The sequence below is a fragment of the Colletotrichum truncatum genome, assembly GCF_014235925.2.
Source record: "Colletotrichum truncatum strain CMES1059 chromosome Unknown Contig_0003, whole genome shotgun sequence".
NCBI lineage: Eukaryota > Fungi > Ascomycota > Sordariomycetes > Glomerellales > Glomerellaceae > Colletotrichum > Colletotrichum truncatum.
In genome coordinates this window covers 2,466,376-2,489,352 of record NW_027222400.1, presented here as the reverse complement: position 1 = coordinate 2,489,352, position 22,977 = coordinate 2,466,376, and the positions used below count along the sequence as shown (strand labels likewise).

The following is a 22,977-nucleotide window of genomic DNA, read 5'->3' as shown; positions in this document are numbered from 1 at the left end:
CAGGATGTTCCTTTTGGGCAGAAGGGAGGGGCAGTGCTTGTTGAAAGGCGTAGCTGATGCTACGAGTAGGGGTAGAATCGGTAAATGATGGGTCTGACAGCCCTCTTCACTGTTGTGCAGGCCAGGAGAAGGGCGGCAGGATAGTGGATATAGGGTGGGAACTCGTCGTACTAGAAGTACTCGAAAGGTCGACAAGCTGAGATATGATTTAGTTCGATTGGTACAAGGAGATGCTGGTTAGTGAATCGCAGGAGGACAAGGTTGATGGCGATGTATCAGCGGGATAAAGGTAGGAATGAAAATGATGACGAGGTTCAGCTGAGTGAGAAAGGAAGAAGAGCGCCTGCCAGCTGTGAGAAAGGGGATGGCATGTACCGTTTTCTTACAGTTCGTGCTGCTGCCGTTATACCAATAATGCTGATAGCAAAATGCAGAAATCCGACGAAGCAGAGCAGACGGGAAAATGGAAGGGGGCGAAGGGGAGGGAAACAGAGGATAAGTGATGCACGAAGAAGGGGGAAAGTCAATGTTGTCCAGGTCTTGGCTCACTGAGGGACAAGCGGAACTTGGGATGAATTCAGATGGTGAAGATGAACCCAGGATTAAATCGGGAAGAGATTGAGATCTAGCCCTTGCCTCTCTAAGTCTGATCTAGAATCCAGTAGATTCCTTAGCAATTAATTGGCCTGCCCTGCCAACATACGTAGGTAGGTCATCAGGCAAGGCAACCACTTGCACAGTAGGTAGATCACGGACTCACACGCAGCAGGTTGCCAGCGGCGTGGCCCATGCAAGAGTTACGTCGATGGTGTTTTTTCCATTTTGCTAGGGGAGGAACCCCACCTCACCGCGGCCGAGGTGATGACGTCGCGTCGCTTTTGGGAAACTTTTTTTACCCTCCCCCCATACCCCTCGTCACCATACTAGTAGGCTTTAATGTACCGCTTTACTGGCATTGAAGAAGTACTTCCCTATCATTATCTCGCGGCAGCGCAACGCTACTCCGAATTCCCTACCACCACTGCTACTGCTTAACGAGGTTGAGTATCCTGCCCAACAGAGTATCCTGGCATTTACCTCGTAAGAATTTGACCCAGCCCCAAGGATTTACATGCCTTTTTCCCCATCTACGCGGCTGTCACGCCAACTTCCCCTCTCAGTCTACACCCACACTCCAAGCGGATGTTGTTATACCCTGCATCCAATCACCTGGCCCCCCCAACATGTCTCCCACAGCCAATCATGTAGGGAAAGGTTCCCTTTTCTGCTCATTAATTCGTCTGCTGGTTGTCTCTTGGCCTTGTCTATCGCTCGCCATCCCACCTCTTTTCATGCAAGTGTCTGTGGCAGTGTCCATCAAAAGCCAGGAAACATTGTCAGCTTTTTAGATGCAACCCAAGACCAAATTCGTTCCAAAACACTCGAGAGGGGAAAGCTGCAGTGTTGGTGGGGAATTCACTGGGACTAGGCCCATTAACAAACGGCACAAGCCCAATTTCGCTCTGGAGTTAGCGCTCGTAAACCCTCCAACGCGGCTATTTGTTACGGTAAAAGGTAAGGTTCTTTCGGGCCCGGCACCGCCGTATGCATCGTATGCCGTTTGATACGCGTATCATTGCCCAACTACTGTCCTATCTACTTAGGCTTGTGCGTGTCTGTAGTATGCTTGTCTGTCTGCCTAGTTTTATTTGCTACCAACAAGAGATATCCTGCGAGTTAGAGCTATCCCAACACCAACCCGAGTCTTTTCTCGTCTGCCCATAAATTGCCGCATGGGCATTAAGCCTCTCCGGCAATGCCTAGAAACGGTCTCGTATCGGACCCGAGGGATCCGGTCAAACCTGCCATATCATCCGAGTCTGCAGAACAAAGTTGTCATCTCGGCACACGTTCAATATTCCCAGTGGCTGGTCCGTGCCATTCCCGTCCTCGTGCTTCAACCACTCACGCCCTTTTGCTCCGTTGTTCTCTGTCCGCGAAGCAGTGTGACAGATCGACTGATGGGTATCTCATACTTTGAATGTCTAGTTGCTTCCCGCTAAAATGCTTTGGATGCTTCGCTCTCCGTTCAACATGTCACTATAACTTCTCTAGTCCTTGTGGGCTCATTTGCCCCTCAATGATCTTGAGGCACCCTTGACAGGTGCCGGAAGGCACTGGCACAGACGGTCGCGTTCTGTTCGGACGTTAGCAATAACCCGAGTCCACTCAACTCTAAGAAACTTACCCGCTTCGTTCTCGAAGAGGAGCGAGATGTCATCGTGCTCTCCCGGCAGATCCGGCATGTCGATGCAGATGAATCCCATGTCGTCCGACTGCCCGTCAGTGCCGTTGGGCATCCGCGGTAGTGGGAATTTGGCGTCCACGAACTTGATGCCAGCTTTACTGCTGCGAGAAAATGACTCGAAAACATCAGTGCCTTTGAGAACGAAATTCATACACTGTCCATGGTGGAAGTCAGGGAAGAATGCCAGCAACTGGATAATGGAATTCTGCTGAATCACTTGAACTCGAGTCCAGCCAGCTTCCCACTTTTTATGGATAGGCACCACCATTCGCCGACGAGATATGGCAAAGGCAGCGGCGAGGCCGTCAAAAAGAACAGTGAAACCCGTCAGCGCAGCTTGGAAGGCATGAAGATCTTTAAGCGTCGGAAAACTGTACGTGCGTATGGTCTGCGAGGTCTGCAGCATCTGGAGCATTTCTGCCAACTCTTTAGGTACCTCCTTTCCAACAGACCCATCTGAAACTGCAGCCGTCATATCGAATTGGGGTTGTCGCATCACCACCAAGCTCTTTGCGTTATCGACTTCTAACCTTAGCCGCAGTTCACCAGGCGAGACGTTGATACGATCGGTTAGGTAGCCTTGTTTAGATTCAACAACAACTCTCAACCTATCGGAGAGGACGGTACGAGGAACATCTTCATCCGCGTCCTCATTGATCACCCGAGCCGCTGTCCAAGGAATTTGGCTAATACCCGGCAGGTATTTGCTATCGTTCAATGAAGTTGAGACGGAAAAGCCGATCAGAGGAACGTCTGCGAAAATAGTCTCGTCTTTTTGGACATTTGTGCCAACCAATAAGGTATGGAAGTACGATCTTTCCCTCTCGTCACCGAAAGAAATTACCATGGTCACTCTCTGGCGGCCGTTATCGTACTTGAGCAGCAAAGCTGGATCGCCGTTGTCTGAGCGCAGAAACCCGAATGGAATCGGCTGCTGGGGTGAGTAACTATGATTGATGCCGCTAAGAGTTCTTGTGTGAGGACCAGTGACCACGGTGATTCTGAAACCGCGGTGGTAAGCTCGAGGGCCAGTGGGCGAATGCTCCTTGTGGATTTTCTCAAACAGAGCGATATCGCAGCCTTGAATGGCCTCTTTAGGGAACGCCCGTGCTTGCGGATCAGAATCGAAGTATTGGAAAGATCGAAGATTGGAACGGAACGTGCAATGCTCATCAGACCGAGGGTATAGCGTCGATTGTACCTTGGCGCCAAAGTCATACATGCTCCACAACATTCTGTAATCTGACTGTGAGCATTGAGCAACAACCATGAAGCCACGGGGGAGTTTGATTTCAAGTGAGCAGGTTTCGTTACGCCACCGAACATCGTCCCAGGTAGGCCCAACTTGCTTATTGCCCTGGATCCGGAGGTTGACCTCGCCATGCTGGCTGGCAATGACAAACACTAGATTGGGCTGCTTCTGGGGTCGAACCATGGACAAAAGGCAAGGGAAATAGAATCTTTGAGAATCCATCCCCTGCTCCATCAAGAAGACGTCTGTAGTTATTCTTCCAAATGTGAAATTTTCGGTGGTGTCACCAGGGGGTAGAGAGTCTAGTATTTCGGCAGGTGAGGGGGTCTTGACCATGCCAGTGATGGCGGCCTGAGAATCCGCAGTGAGTAACGCAACCATGTCAACGCTGAGCCTGGGATACTCGACCCAAATCGACTTGTCAATCGTCTGAGGTAGCAATGCCTCTTCAGGGGGAAGGAAATTATTTCGCTTCATCGAAACAGCCAGTTTCTTGAGCGACGAAACGAGTGATGAACGTATCTCACTGATTCCAGCATCTAGAGGAAGTCGCTTTGCTTCAATTAGCTCGGGTATGGCCTCTTCAGAGAGCCAGTAGCCCTTGGCAAGGTTTGCATAAGCCTGTTGGCGTTCCATGTCGTTCTGCATCTGATCTTTAGGACTTCCAGGTCGCGCACGCACAGCCGCCTCAAGGGCCATGCGTCCTTTCAGGAACCACCATAGGGAAGCACGTGCCAGCTCATAGGGCAAACAAGCTGATAGAGGCTTGATTGTCTCGGCATGCAGTCGGAAAAGCTCACTCAAGTGACGAGTTCGTGCAACAAAAGTGTTCAGGGCATCATCACCAACTGCAAGAACCGCATCGTGCATGTTGAAGGATGGTTGCCTCGAAGCCATTGAAGCGGGGGGTACCAAGTTGTGTTGAGAGCTGACAGATGTCTGTCGCGAAAAGTTATTGTTGGTGCTTTGTTGTCCAAAGCTGCTTGTGGTTGAATAAACTGACGAAGGGCTTTGGTCTGGAGGGTTCCTGTGATGATCAGGTGATTTTGTTGGTGATTCGTGAATTTGAGATGTAACGGGTGTATAGCCTGCACGCTCATCGCCCTGAGGGTGCGAGGACTGGCTTGCCGATCGTGCGGCCTCCGCGAAAGCTCTTCCTTCAGCCTGTCGCATTTCCGCCTGGTGATACTCAATAAAAGATTTCCGATTCTCATCCTTGGCACTAGTAGGGGTGTCTAGGAATGGCGCTGAAGCATTGTGGCCCGGTGCAACCTCCCTTGGAAGAGGAGGAGGAGGTTCTCTGGACTCGGATTCATGGATGGAGGAGAATCCGGTCTGAGTACGGCGCAGGCGACCCGGAGCAAAGTCGGTATCATCTTTCGGCGCAGGTGGAGCTCTTGGAGGAGAATCGTGAACGGCGACAATAGGTCTTCGATGGGGAGAGGGTGGAGGGCGTTGCTTTTTGTTCCTCGATACCTCGATCGCGGGGATTTCTGACTCGTCACCACCTTCACCAATAATCTCAGGGTATGAATCCACGAAACGGACGTTGAGGCCCTTCCTGTTGTTGCGCCGCGGACTCCTTGGCGGCGGCAGGCCTGGGCTCTGGGCAGGACTGCGAGCAGAGTGGATTGGGAGAGTCAGGCTCTGTTGAGAGTGACTCGCAACGGACAGAGCTTGAGGGTAGCGTGTGGCCGAGGTCGTGTCTAGCTTTGAGAGCTGGGGGAGAGCGCTTGAAGGTGTAGCGTGGGATACCTGCAGCGTGTCGGAAGGGCCATTGAGGAAGTCGTTGATACTGCTTCCTTTCTCTTCTTGCGTCGGCTTGCGATCTTTGTCCTTCAAGGCGAACAACTTCCCCATCAAACGGCCCCGCCTGGAGGAAGTAGCGGATTGCGGTTCATTCTCCATATCTTGAGACGGTTATCGAGGTGCCGCAATGGCGAAGGCATAGGAAGTTCTAGTCAAAGAACGACAAAGTCAGCATGAGCACATGGACAAGATATCGCCTTCCGCGGGTATGCTGTTGGTGCTAGTGTTGTAAGTTTGCCTGGGAGGATGCGAGCTTACCTTGAGGGATCGCAGGCCTGACCGATCGAAGCTGCCCACAGGCGCCTGTGCTTGCAGTGAAGAAAACAAGGTCTAAGGCGACAGGCGCAGAAAAACAGTCTTGCTGAGAAAAGGAGATGAGATAAGCTGAGGCAGTCAGATAGAAGTATACCCTAGCCCACAATGTGGTGTCAAATCGCCGTCCTCAGTCAAGCAGGTGAGAAGTTGAGGTTGCCAGGTTTCCGTAATTGGCGAGGCGATTGCCGCTCTGGTGTTGGCAGTAGACAGATGGTGGACTGAAAGGCGGTCGGTGGCTTCAGCCCGAATGGGGTGAGATTCGACGTTGGGTATTCGAGAGAAGCAAGGGGTTTCAGGCAGGTTCGGAGAGATCGCAGGTACGGTGCAGAGCGGGTGCGGAGGGTTGGTATCAGGGCCCTAGTGACAACGAGGGGATGGGACAAGTACCTCCCAGGAAGGTGCCTTGCTGCGTACTGTCCCGTTGTAAGGTAAGTGATTGTTGCTCCAGTATTGGAAAGGTAAGATAGGCAGGCATGCAACGCAGTAATGAATGCACCTTAAGCAGCCCCCCAGCATGCAGAGAAGAAGTGGGGAGGTGTGTTGGAGTACAGATGGCAACGTACCTTGCCTCTTCTCCCCGTGCGTGGACCCTTGAAGACAGTGAGCTCGCCGTGTCACTGGTCAGGGGCGCCGCTGACACTACTGCAAAACCCCCCTTTTGACCCCCAGTTTGGCAGTTGTACAACAAGTAAGGTACAGGCAGCCTGTGGGTAGTGGGGGTACGTACCCGTGCGATATCTCGAGGGCAACCGCGCTGTCCACTTTCTAAAGGTCATGGCTGCTGGTTACCTTGTGTTCTGCTTCCATGTCAAGCTTCGTCGGTGGATGCTGCCGTCTCTGGAATATATGGAGAGTACAGTTCCACGGAATAGAGCGGCAAGTGTTGGTGACATTTTTAGCATTAGCTTTTTTCTTCCTTTTCTTGAACCTCCCAAGTTGCACGGTGCCAAGGTTCCAAGGAGTCAAATTAGTTGTTGACCAACGTAGGGCTTATCACTTCAGCATCCGCATTTTATTAGACGACACCACCAACAGGCAGACGCCCATGAATGTCAGGTCAGGTCACTGAATCCGCCCTTACCCACGGCCTGCCCACCGTCCTATCAAGTACCTAGTGTAGCACTTGGTTGGGACGGGCTGCTGGAGGGCGGGATGTCATTGGTTCTTGCTGCCCAGACACCTGCTCGCCATTCCAGTATCTGTCCACCACTCATTCACCCCACCCTTCATCTTTGGCACAGGCGCTGTAAGTCAGGTTGCCCATTGCACAGAATAGCAGGACATGGCTCAGCATTACTGTGTCCTCTGACTCTCCTTGGGCGGCAAACCTTGGTGGGCTGTAGTGTAGGGCGGCCGTTCCGGGTGAAGGGTCCGGGGAGGATTGGAATCCCATCCCAAAGCTCGGAACCTCCAAGATCCCTTGTCCCTACCGTACTGGTAGGTGCCAGCCGAAGACAAATTTCGCACTATTTTTGGGGTGCCATTTCCCAAGGCTCTTGTAGTTCGGCCTCAGGGTCAACTTTCTGTGTGTATGGTGGTAAAGTCTACCATAGTGAGACCCGCAGCTAGTGGGCTGCACTAATAATGAAGGCCAGCGGGGGGGCCAGAATGGACAGGCATTACCGTCATTGGGTCGTGTTTTAAAATAAGAGGACTGGTTTGGAGGGGGAATAAGATGGATACGGGGAGTGGGCTGGAGGGGCGTAAGGGACCAGAGGGGCAGCGCATCTCGGAATAACCACACGAGTTCGTACTTGTGATTTTTATTCGGATTTGAGAAAACCAGTGCTCCGTCTTTCCTGGCCCTACAATCGGCTGCCTGCCTCCGCCTGCTCACTAACTTTAATACCCATGCATACACGGAGGCTCTTCCTTTCTCTCTCAACTTTTGATTCTCCTCTTTACTCGTGTTTTTGTCTTTGCCGTGTCTCAAACTCGTATTCTCTCCACTAGACCATTGCTGTCTATACGGGTTAGTTGGTCTTACGAACCGACATGCAGATGTCTCTGCGCCCAACTCTCTCCTTCTTCTTTCTTTTTCCGGCCGATCTTTTCCCACTTACTCCCTCTGAGCTTGGACCCTTGTTTTTAGGAGTTTCGCCCCTTCCCTTTCGCTGCATCTTGCCTCATTATGATGGATAAGAAGTAAGAGGAATTTAGGCCCTATGCAACGGCGGTACGCCCGCTAAAGACTGTGCAGTATAGATAATGCATACATAGTACGGCATCGGGAGCCGCAAGGTTCAAAATTCAGACGCTACTAACATGATGATGTGCAGCGCTTTGTTTCATAGATTGGACGAATCTGTCTTTTGCCCCGAACTTGATCCAACAACGCCAAGCAGTACTCTTTTTGGCGTTCTGCGTTGTCGACAATTCCTTGCCATTGGTGCTTCCCTCGACTAATGTACCCTGTCAATGGGGAGCCACCACTGAGCAGCAATATGTCGCGTGAGCACCACCGAACCTTTACCCAAAGCTGTTCCCTGCCAAAGCTTCTGCAACAAGCAAATACCACATGCAAGATCCCGCTGAAGCCAAGATGCAGTGCACAATTTATGACAAACGGCAGTCGCCGAGCATCTGCAGCATATCAGTAACATTCGGCTTTCAGCATGCCGTTTCTACACTCTCTCAATTCGGCAATGCCTACTCTGTTCCAGTTCTGAGTGTTTCCAACAAGGCGTTGCCGGGAAACCGCTTGAGAAAATAATGACGACATAGTGTGTCTCGTCCGAACATTCAACTCTCTCGCAGTTAATGCAAGCCACCCCGTCAAGCCGCTGAAGAATGCAACGAACAACACACTGCCACAGTTCACGAGTCATTTCACATTATCTACTGGAAAGACGAATCAGGAAGAAAACGTGCAACTGCTGCAAAAATGTTACAATGCTACAACTGCCTGAGGCTATGCGAAAGAGAGAGAGGGAAAAAAAAAAAAAGACGAAAATCAATTCGCTTTCATTACATCGTCTCACAACCCTTAATCCGTCGCAACTGTCCTTCCCACGCACCCAGCCTATTTCAAACTGACCAAAATGCAAAAGCCCCATCCAACTAAACCAGCTCTCTCCAACAATGCCAATGCCAATGCCAGCCACGTTCAGCGACATCTCCGATAAAGCTCCCATATTACGCATGGACCAGTTGTCGAAGCCTCTTTTCGATCTTCTGTCGTCCCTGATATGTCTCCCATACGTTGTGAGGTGCCTTGTCGACAATATCCCAATGCTTCAAGTTTCTTGTCAGATGGCTGAGGTCCCGCTGCTTGTCTTCCCAGACACTGTCTTTTCGAATTTTGTCTCCGGAGGTTATGAGTACTAAAGGCGTGTCGGGATACTGGATTGCCTTGCCGCTGATAACTTCTCGCTTTGTGAGCGAGTCGGCTACCAGACTCTCCTGCAGCTTCGTAAATAGGTACTTGCCGCTTTGTCTGGCTGAGCGACCCCAAACGCGATCAGCGCTAGTGCGTCCTCGGAATAGGGCGCCTGGCAGCTGTTCGAGTCCGAGAGGCGAGATGATGCCACGCAACCAGAAAAGGAATCCTCTACCGGGAGCCGATACTCGGTGAAGTAAGTCCTCATGGAGGGGGTCAATCATGAGAATACCGCTTACTTCCTTGCCATGTCGAGAAGAAAATATACGGGAGTATACTGAACCAATACCAGCACTCGCCACAATCCAGGGCCCCTGCTCGCCAGCCCGTGCAAGAGCCTCACTCAGGGCATCTGTCGCCATGCCAGCAGAGAGTGGGCTCGGCGCAGTATCGCTCCAACCGTAACCAGGTCGATCAGCGAAACAATATCTTGAGATCGATCCGTTCTTAAGAGCCCCCTGTGCAAGCTGCCACAACCCGTTCTCTACTGGCAAGTCACCACCCTCGAAAAGGACAGTTGGCAATTTGTTGCCAGCAGTGTCAGTGCCGTTGCCCTCACAATAGACATGAATCCGGTACTGGTCACCATCTACCCAGTATTGTTCACCCGGTGGGCCAAATCCGGCATCTAGGGATCTGAGAACCAGGGTACAGGTGATCAGGATGATAACCAGCGACAGTATCACGTATGCAATCGTGGAGATGAGCACCTCTGTCCATTCCAATACCGTTCGTCTCGTCTCGATTCGGCCGGTGAGCCGTTCCTCTTCCTCGGCCTTGCCCCATTTCACCGTTCGATCAGCAAGCAACGTCCAAAGGCTCATGAGAAAGGCCCCTGAGAACAGCTTCGTTAGCAACCACTTAGTACCGGGACTTCAAGGCTCAAAAACTTACATATGACACTGGCAACTCCCACGGCGCCTTCCTCGTATCTGTTCTTCTGGACGGCAAGGATAAGAATAGCGTCGACAAGTAACATGACAGCCATGAAAATGGACAGCACCCGCACAGCGGCTGAGGGTGCCCCAAAGAATACTAGGGTAAACAAGAGCGTGAAGAGTGACAGGCTTGAGTAGCTGAATGCGAAGAAGCCCGAGCCACGCGTGTGTAGTCCAGGCGGGGTGACGAAGATGGACACCAGGTTGAGGATCCACCATACAAAGGTAATTGCCGCGAAGAACACTGTGACCCATCGCATCACCCGCACCGTCCATAGGTTGTACGGCGACACCGCAGGATCATCTGGTGTAAGAAATTGGCGGTTGTCGCTGTCAAGTCGGTTCGGCAGCAGGCGGGTGTGTTCGTTCGGCACGCGCGTTTCGTGCTCAGTCGACCTCCTCTCTTCCGGTAACCCCTCATCCACTTCATCGTCGTTTATGTTCTTTGAACCCCAGAGTGATGGCATCTTTACTCGAGGCTCTCTGCGAACTCTTGTGGTTGAGAGGCTATCTCTGCTGGTAGTTACAACAACTTACAGTTATATCTTCTTTTGATACTACCTCAAACCTGGAGTAGTTAGAAAAAGAAAAAGAAGAAACAAAAAGCAGAGTTAAAACAGAGGGAGGAAGAATAGACAAGAAAACGGAAACTACCGAGCGAGAAGCCATCTAAAGAGTCAGCTAACGCAACTAACACGAAATGCACACTTACATCCCACTCTCAGACGTGTCAATGACGGCAGGGGGTGTTGTGGAACAGAAGGCCAGAGCTCCCGATCATGTCGTCATTGGGTGCGATGAATGCGGAAAGGTGGATCTGCCGCATCGGCGATTGGGGCCTGGCCGGTCCCACTAACACGGAGAAGCGCTGGGGAGCTAACGCTCCGGCTGGTGGGTGTGGGGGTGAAGTCCTGCGCCGGTGACATTCTGCAAGAGAAAAAGCAGGTAATCAAACAGGCAGACTTCACCTATTTTGGCGCGATTCGGTGGTCTTTGGCGTGGCGCACCGACCTTGTGAGCTGAAAAGCCTCGGGTCTTCGCGCTGCTCGGACTCTTGCGTCTCGTAGGTCTGTGGCCACAGGTGGCGTCTGCTTGACACGTCTGTGATCCAATGTGGAAGGTCTGCCCACTGGCCTCCCCCGATCCGATCTCCATGCCATCCCGCTCGACTTGGCCATGGAAACGGTTTTGTCAGCAGTGGAACGCAGATTTAGCTCAAGCTTACATTATTGGCATCTCGACCAACACAATGGGTTTCCCAAGCCCAGTGTTCCCGGCCCATGCTCCATAGTCTTAATAAGGCGGGCCTCTCCATCATGATGCTTTGATGAATTCTCTGTATAGGGATCAAGATCCACAGACGTCATGGCCTTGCCTTATTTCTCTGGAGTTATGAGAGACACCAAATCTTTACGACACGGGCACTGAACTTATACGGACGAGAATATTGCAGGTACAGTTATAGTTTAAAGTCGTTTAGTATATTTTCACAAGCTTCAAGACTCTCTCCACAATGAATACAAAGCGCAATGAATTTTGAAGCAACTTGCTGCGTCCAGGCTCAACCACGACGTCAAGAAGGGGTATCGTGCGAAAGAAACACAGGCTGGCTAAGATACATAAAAATCCTCTTCATGGTTTCATCCCAATCATCACTTCCAAGGTCCTGCCTAGGATTTACTCATTCGCCAATTCGTTTCCCATCGAATCTTCTTCAAGTTTGGTAGACACCTACGCCCACGGGGCGACAGGATTCAGCTCACGGCTGCTCAAGGACGACGTTGAGGAAAAAGATGCCGACGGCCTCCCCGAGCAATGTGCCTGGCGCAATTGCTTCCGGTTAACAGCCCTCTTCATAGCAAGCACCTCTGGGTCAGGCCCGCTTGATGGCTTGATGGCTTCTTCAGGGATCACGCCAATAGGCGCCTGAAGTTTTTCACTAGCAGCAGGATCTTTGAGTGAGACACCGTGTTTCCGGTACTCTTTCTTTTTCAGCTGTTTCCAATCTTGAGCGGACGGCTCTCCGGTGCTGAACCAGTCTTTTACTTGACCGACCCAGCGGTTCACGCCCTTTTTCGACCTGGATGTAGTCTCTTGCTTGTGTTTGATGGGGCTTCCCCCTACACTAGGAGTGGAAGAGCTGAAGTCTGAAACCTGCGACTGGTTGGAGATCATACGCCTCGGGGGCGACATCCCCAGGCTAAGCTCTGAGGCCACGCGCCTAATGCTTTTGGTGTTCATATTGTAGTAGTCAAGATGAGGTGGAGTGCCAGAACTATTGTCTTCTTTGATATCTGACCCGATCTTGTCGGAATTGGACTTTCTTGTGTCGACGGCGGCTACTCCAGAGCTAGAAGCTGGCCAGGAAGGACTAGGCGAAGAGCTATGCGATGTAGGGTTCTTCTTTCCCTCCCAGAGGAATGCAAGAAGATGCCCAGGAGGATGGAGGTTCGATGATTGCTGGTTGGTTGTGTAGCTGCGGTCTGGCCTTGAAATCAGAGCGAATGTCGTGAAGTGGCACGGGGAATGGGGGGATCGAAGTTGAAAATGATGTCGTTGGGTAGGACGAGTTGCTAATAGGGGCCGGGGATGGCAGATTTATGAGAGTGTGATGTAGAAAGATGTGATTGATTTTGCTGTTTTCGATACCAGAGGAAAAGACGCATTGCACGATTCAAATATAGGTGGAGTTACGTCTTCTTTTCAAGCACCCATGGCCATGTGAATGTTAACCAATGCACGGAGACAGAAGTAAAGGCTGCCAGAGCAGGATGTTGAGTAAGGAAATGATGTTATCGTTGTTGTTTGTCTTGTTCAGTACAGTTGATAGCCACAAAGAGAGAGTATTTGTAGTGGACGACGAGGTAATTAGAAATAGAGAAGATCAGCGAGTTGAAAGAAAGCAAACCTCGTGGCAGAAACGTGCGGGTTATCTATCCAAAGAGATGGGGAGGAGGGAACCCTCCAGGAACCAAGACCACCTCGTGCCCCTCTTGGTTTGTGGCTAGGGTGAGCCAGCTAATTTCACCTTCCTTGATTGTTGCTTTACCTTTGCCTTACCCCCGCACCTAAGAGCACTTGTCGTTGGCTTTTTGTCGCGACTACAGTCCAAGGCCACCTTCCCGAGGCTGTCTGGTTTAGCAGCTCCACCAGTTGAGTGGACGCCACTTTGTGATCAAACCACTAGTATACGCGCTAACATCGACGTTGGGGAAGACTCTACGGCATCCATGCCATTTATGGCTTGTTTGACGTGGTACTGCGGCTAGGAATACTTGGTACGTGACCCTCTGCCAAGTTTGTTTCCTTTTTTTTTCTGCTGATTTTTTTATGAAAAAAGAAGCAAAGAGGCAGCACTGGGATATGCCGTGCAATGCCTTTTGGATGAGACATGCATGGGCTAGCCAAAGACTGCTTCTCATCTATCCTTCAAATGTCTTGCGGGATGGTGGAGCATGTCTCAAGCCCCTCCGAAATCCCAAAGGCATAGTTAGAACTGTTAGCAGGTTGACGGCGTTGGGTTTGGTTCTTTGTTGTTGTTGTTCGGCCGGAAACCGGGTCACCCGAGTTCCTGGGTTAAGATAAAAGATCCAAATCACAAAACAAGGTTCTGTCCCCTTTGCGGAGGCGTAATGCTCTTTGTTAGATTCGGATTTGATTGACGGCACGGCATTCGACATGAAAGAAAGCCAGAGAACGACCGGACAGTTCCCAACTTTCGCTGGCACCTCCATGGATGGCAGACAGGGATGTAACCCCTAGGTACGACGATTGCCCGATTTGAACACTGAGATTCGGGCAAAATAGTCGTTCACTGGAACATGGGTTTGTCTAACCTGGATGCTATACCGATCCAGAAATGCCGGAGCCACGATGGTGAAGTGTCCCAGATCTTCCTCTCCTGTTCCCGATTGCCGTTTCTTGTTGGCTAAAGCAGCAGCCCCTCAGCATTTATGTGTACCATCGCCATTAATCAGGCGCAGTTTCTCGAAGAGGGTAAGTTAGGAATTTAACTCTATTGTAAGGTACTTGCGATCGGACAAATACCCACTGTAAACATCGCGAGACGCCGAAAGGGTATTTGGACTTGTCTGCTCATTTGATTTGCATTATTAAGACACCATCAGTTTTCGGAAACTATGTTTCTGTAATCTGAAGTTTCTGGTTACAGAGACAAGCACCTCCATGTCGTGTCTCTCTGAATGCCGACCAAAAAAAGACCTTACTAGTAGGCGAGCTTTTTCAGATGGAAGCTCACGCGTACGGATTCTGTTGCGTTGAACCCAGCATTTCGGACCCTTGTAAGTGTAGCATTACATGGACCATTGGTACGCGTTGAGGCAGACAAGGGAGGCCGTGCACCCGCTTCGACATTTGGTAAGATCTTGTTAATTATAGGCGCCAGTCTCGAAATGAACTAGCCAGTGGCAAGCGGGCATCTAAACGTCAGGATCTAGTACGGGGCATTTATCCGACATACGAATACTAGTGCACAAGTTGGAAAAGCAGAGAGGGTGACTCAGCCAGATAGGGGAGAATGTATGTATATTTCCCAAGCTTACCAAGATCTTCCATTTGTCGCCGTGTGTCATACTGCCGAGTTTTACGTCCGTTGGCTTCGTTAAACCCGCCCACCATCCAGATACCGAAGCACGACACAAAGCCATTTGCCGCCTATGAACCTACTTTCAGCTGAAAACAATCTTCCCTGCATACGCGCTAGCGATCCCACAGAGTTCCCGAGCCGGCTGGCGCGGCGCATAACGCACGGTGCACCTCCAGCCTGCAGCTCCGATTCTCTCCCGTCCCTTGCTTGGTTTCCCCTTTTTGGCCACTCCTGGCCCGACCCCGCCAAAGAAACACAGGTCAACCTCCAATTTGCAACCTTTCACCACTGCACCACCATAAACAAAGCAACACAAATCTGTCGCGAGCCACCCCCAGCCTCACTCACCATGCCAGGTCTCACGATATCAACAGACTCGATCTCTCCACGCGCATCGAACACAACTGCGCCATCCACGGCTACCACTGTTTCAGCCCCTGACGCTGCCGCTGCCTCCTCTACGGCCGGCACAGCAAACCCCCCCGCGCAGACCCCTCCGCGCTCCTCCCGCTCTTCATCCCCCGCCCGGCCCCCCATTAGCCCCATAACACCGACCCTGCCCCCCGCTCGTCTTGCCGACCCGTCGGCCCCCTTTGCCGCCGACCGCCCTGTCCTCACTCACTCCACGCAGCCTCCCGCCGCCGCCGCCTCGGCTATTCCCCCTCCGCGACCGGAGCCCATCGACTTTGATTCCAACCCGGACGTGTTGGCCCTCAAGTCGGCCATCTCCATCCTCCAGCTGCAGCAGAAGAAAGCCGCCGCTGACATACAGGCTCTCAGTCAGGCAAAGAACGCTGCTATCAGCGACCCAGCTGCCTTCCTCGCAGACCTTAGTACAGGCAAGGTGCATGCGCAGGGCGACAAGCTGTTCCCAGAGTCTGATTCTGATTCGGATGATGAGGCAGAGAGCAAAGAATCTAAACATAGCTTGGCGGCAGGCTTCGAGAACATGAAGGCGAGCGATGGCGCCACAGAGCAGGCCAAGGCTCCAGAAAAGCCGCGGCCGTGGGAATCTCTCCCCAAACCCCAGAACGTCGTGCGTTGTCCACCCATCAACTGGTCGCAATATGCTGTAGTTGGGGAGTCATTGGACAAACTGCACGCGGATCAAATAGCCAGGCCGAGCCAGGGCACGCCGGCGACCTTGGGGCCGACTGGGACCTACGAATTCACGGGTGCCTCTGGTGGAAACCAACGCCCATTTATCGGTGTTGCAGCTCCTTATACGCCCGGGAAGGACAGGATTGACAAGAAGACAAAAGGAGGCAAGAGGTGAATGCTGATGGTCGTTGCTGCGTAAGACTGGAGGCCAAGGGATGACATGTCATTTTCATCCCCTATAGCACGCGACTGGCTTATTGTTTATACTTTATGGGATGGTCATGAGTTACGAAATGTCATGTATAGGCTGCATAGGGTAGGCAGGCGTTTATGGTCATGAGAATGGTTACAAGATTTAGATGTTTCTCCTTTAGAGCCTATTCCGAATGCGAATTTGAAGCTTTAGGCACGTTCATAAGAAGAGCTAGTTCGTTGCGTCATTACTCGAGGTATCTACTGGAGTCTAACGGGACAATCCCAAACCCGTTCCTGGTATGCATGATTCCGATCCATTGTAACGCCGTCCAGTCCTGTGCGGAACATGATGAACCCAAAGCCTTGATCAAATCCCCCGTCATTGTGATTAAGAGCAAATCAGAAAGTGCTTGCTGAGCTGTTACACTCTCATCCACATCTACGAACTGCGTAGTTAACTCGTCCACTGAGATCCAACTCCAGTGCCCCGAACGCCTCGTTGCAGCAAGTATTTTGATTAGAAGTCACTGTTAGGTGGTTAGTTAAGTATGTTGTAATATGAATACCATTATATCTTACTCCATGCTTTGCTGTACCGATCTCCGGAGCCGACGATTGTAATTCTTCCGCTCGTCAGCACCCCCCCAGTACAGCTTGTGGGCCTCTGGATTGACCAAAGTACGGGGATCATAGGCTGGATCCTCCTCCTCCAACGCAGCGAAGACGGCCTCAATGTGAGAACGAACGTCGTCTTTTCTCAGAGGGTTGGGGAAGTAGCAGGCGGTGCCATCTTCCGCAATCCGGTGATGAAAAATGCGCGTGGTAAACTTGACGCGTGGCTGCTCTTCGGGGAACCGAGGACTAAAATGAATCTTGATGCGGAACAGACCGCCGTCAAGGTTGGTCATTGGTCGACCGAAGTAAGTGATAACCCAAACAAAAGGGTTGTTTTCCTCAAGCTGAACATCATGGGGGATATCCTGGCGTTTGAAGGCCTGCACAACTTGCTCATACTGATGACGCAAGTTAACTGAGACCGTCATCTCTTTTTCACTCGCAGCCTGGCCCTCTTTCGCCCACTTTACAAGCTCATTGTCAAGTGCGGCCTTGATGTTGCGTAGACGTCTCTCCAGCTCTGTGTAGTTAAACTTCCCATCCATGGAATTGCTTGCACCTTCGAAGGGCATGCGGGCGAAAGATTGATGGTCTTTAACTTCTGTCTTTGCTTTTTGTACGGCAGCTAGGTAGTTGTCGTAATACCAGAGAAACCTCCGCTTGCAGAGATCCTTAAAGGGTTCAAAGGGAACGCTCGTATCGTCCATATCCTCGGTGTCCATATCGAGTTGATCTTGCTCGGCCGCAGACTGTTGGGCAATGGAGACGCCCTCCGGCGTCAATCCCAGGTATTCTTCCATGCGCTGAATGACAGAGATTCGTAAAGCCTCATGCCGGATCTAATCACATGTATTAACGCCGATGATCCTCGCAAAATCGCCACCCGAACCACGCCTACCTTCTGCACGTAATCTTTCTGGTTTTTCTTGTCAGAAGCTTCGTTTGCTTCTTCGAAACCGGGCTCGTTTTCGTAAGGGTTGCCTGACATCAGACTCTGGATGGAAATCAAGATTGACTCGAGGCCTTGGGCCGCTGACCATTCTTCGCCGCGCTCGCCGCGCCAGGTGCTGTGCTCCATCAGTATCAAGCTCTTCGTGCAAAGTGGATGCTGTGTCGTACCCTAAGATTGACCTATAGCAACGTCAGTATCCAGGTCTAGTGGCATACGCTCAAGTTAGAAAAAAAGCTTACAGGCAAACTTTGCCAGAGGCATAGATGTTGGGGTTGAAACGGCATCTACCTCCATTCGTCGTGATACCGTTGACATTGGGAGACTTGCGTGGGTAATCTGCTATTGGTTAGCCCCCAGAAAATGTCAAAATTGACATTTAAAGCAAACCCTTGTTAAATCTGATTGCAAACTAACATGACGATCAGCATGGAGACAAATGATACAAACGGGATGGTTCAAGTGTACCTCGAAAAAGCCAAACTCATATGGAGTATCATGTGGACCAATGATCAAGGCTTTCACATTGCGAACGTCAACATCACGACAAGCGACGGCCAGAGCTGTCAGTCAAGTCAGCCAGGTCAGCCGAAGTCAAATTCCAACTGGGAAAAGGAGTTCCTTACAGAGATCTGAGGTGCGCTGAATGTCGCTCAACTCCTGTACAATGTGACGGTCAGCTTTGTGATCTCAACCCCTCACTCAAACTCGCGACGAGGCTGGAGGGGCGGAGGCGGGGCCGGGACGTGGCTACCTTAGTGATGCGAATGATAGATTGATCCGCCATGCTGACGACTCGCTTGGGTGCTGTATGGCTCCCTTGTCAAGTGCTGGCGGAGTGTAACCGGAGACTGTGGTTTTGTGAACGTGATCGCTCGATCTCCTCGTGGTAACAGGTGGAGCAAGGAGAGAAGGAGGGCGGCCCGAGAGCCTGACAGACGAAGTAAGGTGAGGTAAGGAAAATGATTTATGCAGACGGTCGAATGCACCTTCCGTTAGTTGGTTGGTTGGTTGGTTGGTTGGTACAGCAGGTGGTTTTTTTCGGGTTGGTTAGCTGGCAGGCTACCTCAGGTAGAAAGAAGTAATCAGGTCGGGGTGGAAGTCGTGGAATGGGACGCTGGGACGAGGCAGCTGCTCTAAATCGGTAGTTTGGCGGGGCATGAGGGGTAATTTTAGCGTCTATTTGATGCAGGTGAATCGCTATGGCACGGTGGAAGGGCCGCCTTTGCCTCTCTCCAAACTCTGTGTTGCTTTGCTCATGGGACGGAAGCCCCACATTAACCGACGGAACATCAATCTGGATGCTGATGGGCCCTGGAACCTGGAGAAGATCACCAAAGGTACCTCACTCTCCCTACCCTGTCAGCCTGCTTTGCTGCCTTGAGTTTTGACATGTCTTATCAGTCCACGACAACGAAACCAGTATACTTGTCTACTCTCTCCCCCCCCCTCTCTGTCTTTCCCCGTTTCTCCAAGCAACTGCTTGCTGCCTAAAACAATTGTCCAGTACGGAAATCTGGCAGGATTCCGATTTCCGAATGCATACTAACAGTAATTAACGTGCCAACTGTCACTCCTTGGATTTTTGATGTGTGTCAGCAACGGAGTGACAATTTGTATCCGGTCCATATCGTGCTTTATTTTTCATTTGCTGTACTTGGCAGATCCCATATTTTTGGTTTCGTGGATTCCTATTTCCTGTCAAGCTTTTCCAATTATGTTGAATTTGTTGATTTGAAGCATTGATCATTCTAGAATCAAGGGAAATGAGTTGGTCTTTTGATACCCTGGTCCTGCAGTACAATTTGTTGACGTTTGGTGCCAAAAATCATGCTCTGGAGTTTCATGTAGATGCTACAAACAAACAAAACTAGGGCGTTTGCCTGTTTTTTTTTTTTTTTTTCCCTCCTTGAGCCAAACGGCGTGCTCGTTTCGTTTGATTTGGACAAAGCAACCCAAAAGGTTAACGGCCGACGACATTTAGAATCTGGGAACACTCACCTCTCTTCACACGAGTAGATAACTGCGTCATCTGAGCGGATAGTTCCGGGCTGTAGTGAGCTGGCCGGGCTGGGTGTACTATGTACTGCCATCTTACCTAAAAGTGGAGCAAATGCTGTATCCCAATCCAAGCGCGAGGGGCGCATATCCCTGTCAGCCCAAGCTGCACGCGTCTTCTCCACGAGTAACGCGTCTGCAGTTTAATTGATTTCTCAACCGTAACCACCGCCATTGTATCCAACGACGTATCGTGAGCCGTTCCAGAACTGGATGTCCCATTAACACGAAAAATCTCATAGAGCGACGTACAAATCAACATTCATGGCGAGTTTCTTCGATCTCAAAGCCCGAAAGCAGGCTGCTGCGAATGGGACAGCCCAGAAGCAGGAGAAATCTTCACAACCACCAAGGGCGCAACCTTGGGTCGAAAAATAGTATGTCAATACATCGCATGCATTCCCCATATCAGTATTCTCGCAAGCTAACTGGTGATTTCAGTCGCCCAAAAACTCTTAGCGATGTTACCGCCCAAGACCATACCGTCACAGTCCTACAGAGGACGCTACAGGCTTCTAACGTACGCTACCTAGAATGCGACGCAAGTTCCATGAAGTTTCAATATGCAAGCTAACCGTCATCCGAAGCTACCACACATGCTCTTCTATGGACCACCCGGTACGGGAAAGACGTCAACAGTCCTGGCCCTTGCCAAGGAGCTGTATGGCCCTGAGATGATGAAATCACGAGTACTCGAGCTTAATGCCTCTGACGAGCGAGGCATCTCCATCGTCCGCGAGAAGGTCAAGGACTTCGCTCGCATGCAATTGACAAACCCAACCACCGAATACAAGAAAAGATATCCCTGCCCGCCCTTCAAAATAATCATCCTTGACGAGGCCGACTCCATGACCCAGGACGCCCAAAGCGCCCTACGCCGAACTATGGAAACATATAGCAAAATTACACGATTCTGCCTGATTTGCAACTACGTTACGCGAATCATCGATCCCCTAGCAAGTCGTTGCAGCAAGTTTCGCTTCAAAAGCTTGGACCAGGGCAATGCCAAGAAGAGGCTTGAAGCCATTGCGGAAAACGAGGCCGTGCAGCTGGAAGACGGTGCCGTCGATGCTCTGATCAAATGCAGTGAGGGTGATTTGAGAAAGGCCATCACGTTCCTGCAAAGTGCGGCACGACTTGTTGGTGCTGGTAATGCGGATGCTGCAACGGGTGATGCTATGGATGTCGACAAGAAGCCAGTTACCGTCAAAATCGTCGAAGATATTGCCGGTGTCATTCCTGAAAACACCATCGACAGATTGGTCAACGCTATCCGTCCTCAGACCGCTGGCGAAACATATCAGAGCGTGGCAAAAGTGGTTGAGGACATGGTTGCTGACGGCTGGAGTGCTGGACAAGTTGTTTCGCAGGTGAGTAAACTTCTTAGTTTGCATGAATTTTCATTTCTCATACCTTGATAGCTTTACCAATCCATTGTCTTCGACGAGACAATTCCCGACGTCCACAAGAACAAGATTGTTCTTATCTTTTCCGAAGTCGACAAGAGACTAGTTGATGGTGCGGACGAGCATCTTTCTATCCTCGACCTCGCACTGAGAATATCGAGTATTATGAGTGGCCGCAGCAACTGATCCAGAAAAGTAAGGAAAGTGGATTTTAATGAAGAACAATTGGCGTCCGGACTGGACAGTAGAGGCGTTTACAGTGGCAAAATTTGTGTTTGTATATAAGGTACAACATTCGGGCTCTTCAATTATGATCTTCATGACCGATGAGACCGAGTTTTCCGTCAATAGCAGACCAAATATCACCGGACTTGGCTGCTGATTCGTTTCTGTGGTGTACAATATGTCTCCTCGCGCCTGGCCTACTTGCTGCCCCTTGATTGAGCCATATATCATCTTCTGTGGCGTCGTCATCCACCGCATTTTTCTCCGTTTCTTTTGCTCTTTGACCCAAAAGCGTGTCAACCTCTTGCAGGGCTGTCATGGAAACTTCCAACGCTACCTGACCCTCCTCGATTTTCTCGGCGACCGCCTCCAAAGTAGCAATCTTCGCTGAATCCGCTGCAAACACCCAGGGCTTCACCCGCTCCGACAATGCCTGCCTTTCGGACAAAGCAGAAGCAAAATCTTCACCGAAGCCGGATTTTGGTCTACCTGCTCCAGGCATGGGGTGTCTAGGCAGAAGCTGGCTTTCTTCAGCAAGATGATCTAGAGCTTGCCGGGTTTCTTTTGACTGCTTTGATAGCACATTGTTGATATGAGACTTTTGAGTGATCATGCCTTTTTGCTCTCGTGATAGGGCTAGCAGTTTTTCGAGATAAGGGATAAGAATATGTGTGGTTGGCGCCGGTGGAACAGTCTGGCTTTGTGAGGTGCCCGCAGTCTCAACCCCGGGTTTCAAGACTGGCTGAGTCTGTTCTGAAACCATAGAAAGTAGTGACTTCCGTGCAATTATGTATTTGCTGTATTTGTCTTTGATCTCAGCCAGCTGTTCGTCAATATTTATTTTGTCGACCTGAGAATCTTGTCCATTCCGCGGCGATGGAGCGTCATCTTGGGCTTCACCAGAGGCTTTGCTGAGTTCCGTTTCGATCCAGTTGATCAACTCAGCTCGTGTCGTATCCAAAGCATGTGCCTTGGTCTCATTGCTGACCTGGTCAGTCAGGTAACCTGTTCTCTGCCGCACGTCCTGTAACAGCTGCTCCTCTCGTTGCAGAAGCAGCTTGGCCCGTAATACAACCTTCTCTAGTTGTCCAGCCAGTCCACTTAAGTCGGCCTTGGATGAAGCGTTGCTGACCGTAAAGCTGTTTACCACTGCAGCTGGTACATCAGGAAGAGGCGGAGAGTCCCGAAACACGTCGTCCAGGTCAAGGAAGTCCCGGGAAGCTGCGGGCTGGCGCACTAAAAGATCTAGGTACTTCTGTACCGTTTGAAGCCGTTGTTGCTTTTGCTTTAGCTTGACAAGAGCTATTTGATCTTCCAGTTGGTCTCTTGGATCCATTCTCTTATGCCGCGAAGGAGGTTCTGTTGCCGTATCATTGCGTGTGTTCTCATACTCATTGCGAGCTTTAAGATTTGCATCCAGAGCCTTGAGATACTCCCTCTGAAGACCTCTAGTTTCCTTTGTCGGAGTCACAGCACATGTCGCGTCGATGAGAGACAGCGGGCTCCGAATAGGCCCTGATTGACCACATGCCTCAAGATGAAGAGCTAGGGCTCGTCGGATGTAAGCGACTTGTTCTCGTGGCTTGATGTATGGTTCGAGTGATGCCTGGACTTTCTGAATTGCTTTAGGTACAGGTTCCATGATGGCAAGTGCCTGTAAGCAAACTTAAGGAAACGCGTAGAAGCACATGTGATGTTTTCACTTATTTAGGAAGCAAAGCCTGCCACTGTTAGGACTCAGGTCGATAATTGGTTGGGTTCAGTTTGGTTTACCGAAGCTTCAGTGGGTGTGGATTTGTTTGGCCTCAATGCCCCCACCCTGTGTCGATGTGACGACAGGTG

The 22,977-nt window shown here is 50.9% G+C and overlaps 8 protein-coding genes across 8 annotated transcripts; 3 read left to right on the top strand and 5 right to left on the bottom strand.

Moving 5' to 3' along the window:
• Positions 1-2,105: 2,105 nt before the first annotated feature.
• CTRU02_205580 (uncharacterized protein) lies at positions 2,106-5,447 on the bottom strand (the record flags this gene model as incomplete). Its single annotated transcript, XM_036727576.1, has 1 exon — positions 2,106-5,447. The coding sequence occupies one exon, from the start codon at positions 5,445-5,447 to the stop codon at positions 2,106-2,108; it is 3,342 nt and encodes a 1,113-aa protein (XP_036580532.1).
• A 2,211-nt stretch (positions 5,448-7,658) lies between these two features.
• Positions 7,659-7,805, top strand: CTRU02_205579 (uncharacterized protein; the record flags this gene model as incomplete). The annotated part of the gene is made up of 1 exon (XM_036727575.1): positions 7,659-7,805. The coding sequence occupies one exon, from the start codon at positions 7,659-7,661 to the stop codon at positions 7,803-7,805; it is 147 nt and encodes a 48-aa protein (XP_036580531.1).
• Positions 7,806-8,798: 993 nt separating this feature from the next.
• CTRU02_205578 (uncharacterized protein) lies at positions 8,799-10,447 on the bottom strand (the record flags this gene model as incomplete). Its single annotated transcript, XM_036727574.1, has 2 exons — positions 8,799-9,877; positions 9,937-10,447. The coding sequence occupies 2 exons, from the start codon at positions 10,445-10,447 to the stop codon at positions 8,799-8,801; spliced, it is 1,590 nt and encodes a 529-aa protein (XP_036580530.1).
• A 1,264-nt stretch (positions 10,448-11,711) lies between these two features.
• On the bottom strand, positions 11,712-12,221 carry CTRU02_205577 (uncharacterized protein; the record flags this gene model as incomplete). Its single annotated transcript, XM_036727573.1, has 1 exon — positions 11,712-12,221. One exon carries the CDS (start codon positions 12,219-12,221, stop codon positions 11,712-11,714), a length of 510 nt encoding a protein of 169 aa, XP_036580529.1.
• A 2,714-nt stretch (positions 12,222-14,935) lies between these two features.
• On the top strand, positions 14,936-15,862 carry CTRU02_205576 (uncharacterized protein; the record flags this gene model as incomplete). Its single annotated transcript, XM_036727572.1, has 1 exon — positions 14,936-15,862. One exon carries the CDS (start codon positions 14,936-14,938, stop codon positions 15,860-15,862), a length of 927 nt encoding a protein of 308 aa, XP_036580528.1.
• A 595-nt stretch (positions 15,863-16,457) lies between these two features.
• On the bottom strand, positions 16,458-18,233 carry CTRU02_205575 (ubiquitin-conjugating enzyme; the record flags this gene model as incomplete). The annotated part of the gene is made up of 7 exons (XM_070204573.1): positions 16,458-17,336; positions 17,396-17,564; positions 17,689-17,785; positions 17,837-17,858; positions 17,915-18,009; positions 18,073-18,106; positions 18,153-18,233. 7 exons carry the CDS (start codon positions 18,231-18,233, stop codon positions 16,458-16,460), a joined length of 1,377 nt encoding a protein of 458 aa, XP_070061677.1.
• A 1,535-nt stretch (positions 18,234-19,768) lies between these two features.
• CTRU02_205574 (Replication factor C subunit 2) lies at positions 19,769-21,096 on the top strand (the record flags this gene model as incomplete). The annotated part of the gene is made up of 4 exons (XM_070204572.1): positions 19,769-19,881; positions 19,946-20,024; positions 20,092-20,874; positions 20,926-21,096. The coding sequence occupies 4 exons, from the start codon at positions 19,769-19,771 to the stop codon at positions 21,094-21,096; spliced, it is 1,146 nt and encodes a 381-aa protein (XP_070061676.1).
• A 118-nt stretch (positions 21,097-21,214) lies between these two features.
• CTRU02_205573 (uncharacterized protein) lies at positions 21,215-22,777 on the bottom strand (the record flags this gene model as incomplete). Its single annotated transcript, XM_036727570.1, has 1 exon — positions 21,215-22,777. One exon carries the CDS (start codon positions 22,775-22,777, stop codon positions 21,215-21,217), a length of 1,563 nt encoding a protein of 520 aa, XP_036580525.1.
• Positions 22,778-22,977: the final 200 nt, after the last annotated feature.